Source organism: Anneissia japonica, unplaced genomic scaffold, assembly GCF_011630105.1.
Source record: "Anneissia japonica isolate Jap-2015-1 unplaced genomic scaffold, ASM1163010v1 scaffold287863_len737641_cov155, whole genome shotgun sequence".
Lineage (NCBI taxonomy): Eukaryota > Metazoa > Echinodermata > Crinoidea > Comatulida > Comatulidae > Anneissia > Anneissia japonica.
In genome coordinates this window covers 211,915-221,914 of record NW_022742482.1, presented here as the reverse complement: position 1 = coordinate 221,914, position 10,000 = coordinate 211,915, and the positions used below count along the sequence as shown (strand labels likewise).

The following is a 10,000-nucleotide window of genomic DNA, read 5'->3' as shown; positions in this document are numbered from 1 at the left end:
TCGTCTGTAAAAATAAATAATTGATTGTTGAAGCAAAGTGCACAATCACGGGCTTTAGGCATACTAAATAAACAGAGTAAATCAGGTTGAGTATTGCACATCAAATACAAACAAAAGCGGAGCAAAGTTGTAGGCTTAGGCTTGGTGAATACGATGATTGCATTCCAATCCCAGAGAATTGGGTTCTATTCCCGTAACATCAAGACTTTCTTCATGACTTAAAACAAAGCCTCTTGAAGAGACTGAGTTTAAGGCAGTGTTCCATTCAATTTTACGATTTACTTGCTGTTGGATGCATAAAAACACAAATGAATCACTGAGTCACCACGGGTTCTTGTTGATTTTATCCTTCATTTCCATGGTGTTAGGTATTCTAGTTTATCTTCTAAAGGCCTATTGCATTTTCAATGTTGGGAGTGGAGTGGTATTTAATATTTGACAATAAAAGAGTGTTATCCCGAAAATTCGGGTTTTTAATTTTTGTATTTACTTATTTTTTCCTGCGAAAATGTGGATAGACAGGACACCCAACATAATGCCTAGTTACTAAACCAGGATAAAAGAAATTAAAATATTTTTTTACCTCCTAGCAGAAGTGCACTTTTAAGTTTTTAGATGCTAGCATTATTCGATTCTTTGAGCATTATTTAAAGTTCTTAAAGCCTATTAGTTTCTTAAACACAAACCTTTTATTTTATTATTCATAATGAACATAAAAATATGTACAGTAATACATTTTTGACATCAAAGGTATGCACCGGTAGTATATAATTTAATATGCAAACAAAAGGTTCCTCGCTGATGCTGTTTCATGACGATGAAGATGATGATGATGATGGTGATGATGATGATGATGATGATAGTTGTGATAATGATGATAGGTCTAGTATAATAAGTACCGTAAACCTCCAATGGAAGCCCATTGGCCTTAATCTGGGGTTGAAGCCCATCTCGAACTGAAACCCCCTCTTTAGTTTGCAAAATTAGCCTCGAAAAGAAGCCCACGGGGCTTTTTTGAAAATAGCATAGGCTTCTTTCCGAAATAGTACAGTATATACAGTGTACATGAATTTCAAAAAACAAAATAAATTAAAAACCAGCCTGGTTTATACAGTAGTTTAGTTGGTTTACTGTCAGTTAAATACACTCCATGATACAGATTGATATTACAGTGGCAGGGCTTCAATTCGAGGTTTTACGGTATATCATTAATAGATTTTTTTGGCATAAACATTAATGCGCCCGATAATTATATATTCAAACAAAAAGCTTCTCGTTGTTTAATTAAAAGTAAAATAAAATGGTTATGCATACCTTTATCATAAGGCGGTGGCCTGAGTGGTCCCATCATGATAAGCGACACAATGATCACAATTACCAACATTACACCGATTGCACACAGAAATACATTCACTTTCTGTCGTTTTTTAAAACCATCCTTCTTTTCATCAATATTCTTCTCCATTTTCTCGATGTCATTCGATGTTCCGGGAGGTGATTCCATGTTGCCGATTGCTACCTGTTTCTCGGATGCCAGTGTTCAAAGCAGTGATCCGTTCCTTCCAGTGGTAGGAATTTATACGGCCCGCTAAACATATTTATTCGTAAACATGTTAGGTATCTTATGATTTGTCACGCACGACAGCAATGATTTAGGAGCCAGTAAACGGCAGTGGTACGGTGACGAAAGTAAAATCTTGAAACTTAGGCCTATTTTAAAGCGCCTTTATTTTGAATCCGTTTTCATCTTTTGATTTTATTACCCACACATAAACCTTATTGAAGTAATGTCCCAACACGAAGATTCGAGTGAGTACCGGCCATATCCAGAGACAATACCACAACACAGCATTCAAACAATTAACACACTATTACTATATTATTTTGCATTTTCACATGCAAGAGGGTGTATTATCAAAATGGACAATTCCTCACAAGGACTATTCGGCAAAGACACTCACGCAAAACGTGACCGTATACAAAGATGGTCCTTTCAAAAACACATAATGACAGCTACACTAGAACATCCGCAATGATTGCCTCCTCAACTTCCCATAATATTTAACTATGCCTCGCCAATTTTTCACGGTTGTATGCTATTTTTATTGATGCCTTTTATTTTGTAGGCCTACACACAACTTTAGGTGGTCGTCCAGTGCAGTGATTGACAACTTGAATATTCGTAACTGGTTCTATGGTGTAATGGTTAGCACTTTGGACTTTGAATCCAGCGATCCGAGTTCAAGTCTCGGTAGAACCTTTTTTATATTAATTTATTATATTTAAACATTATGTATTTTCGTTCGTTCACTCACTTCTAGTTTTCATAAAACATATTGACATACCAGTAAAAAGACACTGAATTTAATTTTTTTAAATGTTTAACATAAAACACCACAACATCTATACTCATTACATAATAGAACAAGTTACTAGAACAAAATAAGCATTATGATTAGCTGCACACAAAAAGAATCCCATCACATATTAAATTGATGAGATCAAATATACAGAATTTCCATTTATTAATTATAAAAAAAATAAGTAAATGCAGTATAACATAAATTTATACCGATCTACCTAAAAAATTACTCATATAAAGAGTCCTATTATCTAAAGCTGAGTACTTAATTTTTTTATTTAAAGTTTGTATCTATCGTCCAATTTTTATAATCTATATTTTTCAATTCATCTTTTTTATGCATTTCATTTATTTCCTCATTTTATCAGTAGACCTACACAAACATTTTGCGGATGGTCAACCTGGGGTCGTGAAAGCAGTCTAAAATATTGGGGGACGACTGTAACCTTCATATCCGGTTCTATGGTGTAATGGTTAGCACTTTGGACTTTGAATCCAGCGATCCGAGTTCAAGTCTCGGTAGAACCTCACATTTCTTTTTAATTTTTTAAACAATATTCGGTTTTCAATTTATCTCTCTTCCAACATTTAGAGACCTATATTTTTGATATTTTTTTAAATATTTATTTCATCATCCGTGGCTTGTATTTTGTACACCTCACACAATGGTCATTCTAGGCTCGTGAAAGCAGTGTCAGAAAATGAGGATGTAAATGTTAATTATAAAATGTTATGAACGATCGGCTTATAACCGATAATGTAGTGTCACTTTGAATCCAGTCATCCGAGTTCAAGTCTTAGTAGAACTTATAGTATTTTCAATTTAATTTTTTGTTTGCTTATACACAACAAGGTATCATACCTACCCCTGGATTCCTAGGTCTTATAGTTTTTGTTGGTCTCTAATATTGTCCCCTTTTTCGTGTACAGTTTCTGAAACATATTTCATATTTAAACTTTTTTTTTTTGCGTGGCCAAGAAATCGAATAGTTTTCTATCTGTATATCAATATACAGTACAACTATATATATATATATACAATTGATACCATGTCAGTCATAAAAATAGTAATAAATATAAGCTGAAATGGGCCTATGTTTTTGAATATTCCTAAGGAATATGATGATAGCAGAATAATGAGGTGTTTTTACTTTTATACAGACCAAGTTGTACTGTACTATGAGATTAATTACCAGCGACATTACATAGTCATTGTAATGTAAGAGATGATGAATCTATTTTTATTTGAAATATTAATATAAAGTTTAATAAGTCAAGTGACCAATTCAAACTTCCGTAGTATTGCTACTTTTTTTTGTTTCTCACAAAATATACTTAACATCTTTGCGGGCAATAACAACAAACATTCTAAGGAAAAAATATACCAATGTGGTGTTTATTATTCGTAGACTGTCATTTATTAGAAAGCAAAGGTCAGTAATCAAGAACAATTCCTGTAGATTCACAATAAAATACTCTACCTTCTTTATAGATCGAGAATGCGGCTCGGGCATAAAAATTAATAGCTTCGGATTTATCTTTTTGTTTTTAATTAAATGGATCTGTATTCTTTTGGGCAGGCAATGTTCTGGGACACTTTTGACTTTTTTAATTCGTACGAAAGTAATGCATACATGGCCCACCAGAGATTACGATGTACATTGTTAGGCCTATTTTTTTTCACTTCTGAAGTTCCTATAGCTGCTAGGATTACCACTATTATTTGTTTGTGTTAAAATACGGAGAAACTTATAAAACTCGGCAGCATCACTTTTATATCGACACCTGGTATGAATAAAACTCAGGAGCTAAATTTAATGTATTAGTGGCGTGTCGAGTGGCAGAGCGGTAAGGAAGTGGGTGGGGGACAGCTAAACTAAATTAGCTTCACATCAGCTCTGGTTCGAGGTTTGGTTGGTATTGATTTTATACACGAATGGTAGAACCAACTCTTCTTGGATAAGGACTTAAAATCGGCGGATCCAGTTATACATGGTTCGTGTACACTTTAAAGAACCTATTGCACGTTTGGAAAAGTGTGTTACCCCGATGCTATGGTCCATTAACTTAATTTCTGGGACACTTTCCAAATGCTTCTCTACAGGTAGCTGCTACAGTATGGTCACGGACTACGCAATTCGGCACAATAACGTTGCGAGCAATTTTGACTAATTCTCCAATGTTTACCTTTGTTAAGAACACTTGGAGTCAGATGCGCACTAGTCTGTTCATGGAGTACATGACCTTTTATACTACAATCGAAAATACAGTACATCTTTCCTATATTTATTCTTTTTTTTTTAGTAGGCCCATACTGTAGTAGTTTGATGTAAATGTCTGACTGGTTTTAAAGTCGTCCCATTATCGAGTTATGTTTATTGTGGTTTTAGTGAGGTTAGTAATAAAATCATTGTTTTGATTCGGATATGCCTGTTGTAATTGTCTGCATTTCAAAATTATGACGACATTACTTGGCTGTGGGTAGGATACTTGGAAATTATCATGATACTTCCTGGGTAGGCCTCCTATATTCAATCACGGCAGGTGATAAAATTAGTTGCAGCCGATGTAAATGTGAGGTTTGCATAACCGTTCCTTGTTGAAAAGTATATATATAATATATATAATATATATATATATATATATATATATATATATATGCCTATAAATATATATATATAATAATAATTATTATTATTATTATTACCAAGGTTATTAGCGCCACTGAATATTGCATCTGCCATGCATACTGGCGCATTACAAATTTCTGTGATTGATTGATTGATTGATTGATTGATTGAACAAAGAATAAATGGCTGAACGTTAAATCCCAAATATCAACAGAACGCTCAATGATAATTAAACCAGAGCAGATTCAAATATATTTTCTTTCTCTTTTTTATTTTGTATATGTTACCGTATATATACAAAACAAAAAAGAGAAAGAAAATATATTTCTTTCTCTTTTTTGTTTTGTATATATTATTATATAGGGCCTATGACATTTATCACCATTTCGATATTTTATCAGGTAAAACTAGGTGAAGGGGGACATAATCAGGATATACCTGACATATGATATTGTGATAGTCGAAAACATTTAACAGGTTTCCGTACTCTGTGACGTCACAAACAATTCATGTCACATTAAACTAATCGACGTAAGAATATATCCCGTATTTGAGTGATGAGTTTGACCCCTGATAAATAAAACGTAACCCTGAGCATCGCAGGCCGCAATTGTTTACGCTTGTCAATCATCACGTGTCCAGAACATGATGCGGGACGCACTCAAAGACGCTGTATGCGCTGAGAAACTTTGAAGCGTAGCAAGGTGAGGAATTTGTCACCTGAAAATTAATCACAGGTAGAATCAAGGGGTTTTCTGCGTTGGTGACTCTCAATTGTGATAATTACGATTAAAGTTGAGATTTAGGTGTCATCGACTCAGGTTTGTTGATAACCGTGCGTTTTATAGTACCGTATGAAAACATTCGCCCCACTACTACTAGTACTAGTGTGGGTCGTAGATCTTTTACCACATTTGTCAAACGAATTTACCACTACATTGATGAATTAATGTATTTTGAACTTGGGTAGTGGTTTACAACAGGTGAAAGAACTTGTAAAAGTGAGTTGTACGTAATTGTCGTATGACTGTTAGCAAACCATAAAGTTGCCTAGGAACAAAAAATGTGTATTTCTTATTTATCTCTGCACTGTTTTATTATCTGATTTATACATTAAAAACAAATCAACATCAAGTATTTTTCTGTGTGCTAAGCAGCAACTTAATTTGAATGTTATTTCCTATGATTTTCAACCTGCTACCTATAAGCTATTACGTCGCTTAAAAACAGTTGCTTCACTATGTGTGAGCGCTTCAGTTGTATGAAGGGAGAAAGACTAGTGGCTTAGATCCGTAATTATATTCTAGGGGTCTGCGGTCTAAACAGTAAGACGCTGGGCGAGACAGCGAGGGATTGCGGGTTCGACTCCACAAGAGACCTTTCTTCTTTTTTTTTCCATTACAACTATATAATAAGGACATTTCGTTGTTGAAATATGTTTGATACTATTTATAACATCATGTTCCTATATACTTGAGCACTGTATTATTAATTATTTGAAAATGCACTATTAGACGTAAAGACACAAGCAAATCAGTCGCAGCTCATTTTAGTCTCCCTAACCAATGCTAACGACATGCGATTTATTATTTTACAAAATAATTTCATAACTACCAAAGAAAGACGTTGTGCGGAAATCCATTGGATTCTCCGCCTAAAAACCCACACTAAAGGTTTAAATAAAGACATGGTGTTTGCCAGTGAATACACATTCATCAAAGATAGTAACTAAGCCAGCCTATATTAATGCATGGTTCACCCCCACCACTATTTATATTTATTATAGGCCTGGTATATATTTGACTATGCTACAAACTTAATTATATATATTTATATTACCTATTGTATACTTCTCTTCCATACATATTGTGATAGGCTACATTATGCCTGTCTCTTATACACATCTAGATGTGTATCAGAGACAGTATATATATATATATATTATAGTGTGTATATGTATATATATATTATATAATATATATAATATATATATATTATATATATAGGACTATATATATTTAAAATGAACCGCCAACAAATTCTCATGATTGTTTAAAATTTGTGGAAATAGTACCTGTATATGTCCGAAAATGACACTTTTAAGTAGTAAAATTCATTCCTAATCTTTTATCAGCTTTTTTGGGCAACCATAGAGATCTAATTAGTATGTGTGATGTACGGTACTATTGAAAATATAACTTAAAACATTGTCTTTGATGTATTTACTTTACCTACCTCAAAACTGTCCACGCATCGCAAACTGTCCGCACGCATCTCAAACGAGTCCACAGTTATATTTCCAGCACTAAAATAATTGATAGTTCACCTAACTGGTCCCATTTGCTATTTAAGGAAGCCCTGGCTATTCATCGTTTTAAACCTATATTAAACTGTGGTCAGCATCTAGAGAGCTGAAAATGTTTATCTGACAATAATTCTAACCAACTATTGCCTCTATCACAATCACCATTGGTGGACTTGTTTAATCCTCTCATTTGCATATTGTAGCATTTTTTTGTAATCATTGTCTTAGTATTCTCATTCCTGAAGGTGACCAATAAAGGTCGAAACGTCGAATCATGGCCTCCCTTTCTTTATTCGGAGTAACGTTTGTTCACGTTGTACCTCTAAATTGCCGGATATGACACTCTTATATAGGCCTAGTAAAATTCATCATCATCAATCTAATTAATTACTGGGGTGACCGGTACCATAAAAATAAAACGTTATTGTATTTGATGTATTTACTTTACTTTATTCATGTGCCGAAAACCAACCTTTTGTTTGCGCGCTTTTTCTCATACTATTCAAATTATAATAAAGGCACGCGCACTCCAGTCGCGTATTATAGGTAATTCAGATGTTTGTGGGCAGAGATAACGGAATCTTGCTATAAAATAAGACGTACTCTGGCTGTAGAGCGCTCTTTCGTTAAAACCCAGGTCATTTATGCAATTTATTTCAACAATGTTCAGGCATATCCTCTTGACTCACAAAAAAGGGGAGGGGGGTGTCCCCCTTCTCTCATGATCTGCTACCACGGGTGTGTGAGAGTTCACATTGTGGCTGAGGTACGATTTTGAGAATATGGACCTCTGGGTGCTTGGAAATTGCACCCTCATACTTTAAAAATCTTATAAATAATTCATATCACCAATATAATACAACAATTATTTTTCTTAATACAATTTAGGTGGGGGGGGGGGGGGGGTCCGATAGCATCCTCTGCACCCCCTGCATCCGCCCCGGAGAATGTTCTACTGGGAAATCCTTAATAATATCTCTTCGTTAGCACAGTATAGAGTAGGAGTGAGTCGGGTGGATGGACGCTGACCTAGTGCCGGGTGCACACTGCGTCACGACGACCGTACAACCGACGGCCGACAAAGCCATGTCCGATGGATCTCTGTGATGGCAGACTTAATAGTAACAAAAAAAAAAGAAAAGAAAATTGTAATCCTTTGTGTGTGTCTGTTTGCGTAACGTCTTCCATAGAACAGATAGAATGGATGGATTGCTTATTGGCTGGTTTTAGTGAAGCCACCGACGGCCAGGGGCGGATCCAGAAATGTCCAAAAGGGGGGCCGGAAGGGGGCCGAAAGTTGGGCCGATTGAGACAACACTGTCGTAGGGGGTCCGGGGCATGCCCCCGCAAAATTGTTGTGTTCTAGACGCCCGAACATAACATTTTAGGCATTCTGCGCTATCATTTTTTTCTTTTTCTCTCTTTTTTTCTTTTTTTTAAAATTTTTTTTACCTCCCAAAAGGGGGGGCCGGGGCCGGGCCGCCCCCCCCCCTAAATCCGCCCCTGGACGCACAGTGGGCCAGACTATGGAGGAATAAAATAGCCATAAAATGGCCAGACTGAAGTCAAAGTGTGCCAAAATTAATTACTCATTACAGAAGCTAATCTAAGCGAATACAAGACTTATCTAGAGGTTTTCATACCCGTAGAATTCAATAAAAGCATTTTCAAATCTATATGACGTCATTTGTGTACTGCTTTCTGATTGGACGATGTCAGTTTTCATTGTAACACCAAAACAAGTTCATATTGCAATGGTTTTAAAAAAAAATGTTTAAGGGGTTTGGGACAAAAGAACTTCTGTGGGAAACTTTTTTATATTTTCCATGACGTCATCAAATAAATTTCTGATTGAACGGGGCAAAAAGTGTTTTAGGTATAGGCCAACATTAAAATTGCTATTGCTAATCTTACAGTGAATATAACTGTGTTTTTTTAATGAATCGAAATCGAAATCAAAATTCATAATAATACCAGACAACCTAATTTTACAAAATCCAAAACCGAAAAATACATTCTACAAATCATTAACGTTTTCATCATTATATCAGTGGCGGATACAAGGGTGGGGGAGGTTGCCAGTCCACCCCTCCTACTCCCCCCTAAATTCCAAATTATAAAAAAATGAAGAAAATTATATTTAAATAATTTAAGTCGGACAGGGCGGTTTCCTGTTATCTAGAGGTGCCATAATCATTTTCTTACCTCAGCCCTATCTTGGTATTGATACCTTATCTGCCAGTCTTTCCATGTGCCTCATCTATTTCGAATTTCTGGATCTGCCACTGTTGTTATTATTGATTATGTGAACTTTTTTTATTTGTATTGTCTTGAACATTATTTAGGTGATAAATTGCTACAAGTTATCGACTTTTCCATCCCCTCAACGCCAACTATTGAGCCTATTTACCAAACTTCCATTCCGGGCGATGGCAAACACGTTGAATTGTGCAATGACTTTGTAGCAGTTGCTATGGGCAGCGCCAGTAATTCTGTGTCTCCGGGAACTGTCTCTATATTTGGAACTTATAAAAATGGTGTTATAGACAAGTTTCAAGATATAAAAGGTTTGCTATTAATTACGTCACTGGCTGCATAATGACGCGCAGATATAATTTATTGCACGATGGGCGTATGAATGATCAAGGGCGGGTGTGTGTGTCGGGGGGGGGGGGGGGATGCGGAATTAGCAGGCTTTAGCAG

General features: G+C 35.5%; 2 protein-coding genes and 2 non-coding genes across 5 annotated transcripts in view; 3 read left to right on the top strand and 1 right to left on the bottom strand.

Moving 5' to 3' along the window:
* LOC117119160 overlaps positions 1–7,301 on the bottom strand; it is a 7,476-nt gene extending 175 nt beyond the window's left edge. The window contains exons 1-3 of one of the 2 annotated variants that reach the window (XM_033263971.1): positions 7,228–7,301; positions 1,315–1,588; positions 1–4 (exon numbers count right to left, since the gene is read on the bottom strand). The exon at positions 1–4 is cut by the window's left edge and continues 175 nt beyond it. In XM_033263971.1, the coding sequence (XP_033119862.1) occupies positions 1–4; positions 1,315–1,504 (194 nt within the window). In that variant the 5' untranslated portion in view covers positions 1,505–1,588; positions 7,228–7,301. Of the gene's footprint in view, positions 5–1,314; positions 1,824–7,227 lie in introns of those variants that run through there. The other variant, XM_033263970.1, reaches the window with a different exon arrangement.
* The window catches only part of LOC117119159, a 16,175-nt gene extending 6,276 nt beyond the window's left edge, over positions 1–9,899 (top strand). The window contains exon 3 of the mRNA XM_033263969.1: positions 9,643–9,899. Within this exon, the coding sequence (XP_033119860.1) occupies positions 9,643–9,896 (254 nt within the window). The 3' untranslated portion in view covers positions 9,897–9,899. The remainder of the gene's footprint in view (positions 1–9,642) is intronic.
* On the top strand, positions 2,189–2,260 carry Trnaq-uug. Its single transcript has one exon. It is a non-coding gene; the product is annotated as a tRNA-Gln (tRNA).
* Trnaq-uug lies at positions 2,819–2,890 on the top strand. The gene has a single exon. It is a non-coding gene; the product is annotated as a tRNA-Gln (tRNA).
* Positions 9,900–10,000: the final 101 nt, after the last annotated feature.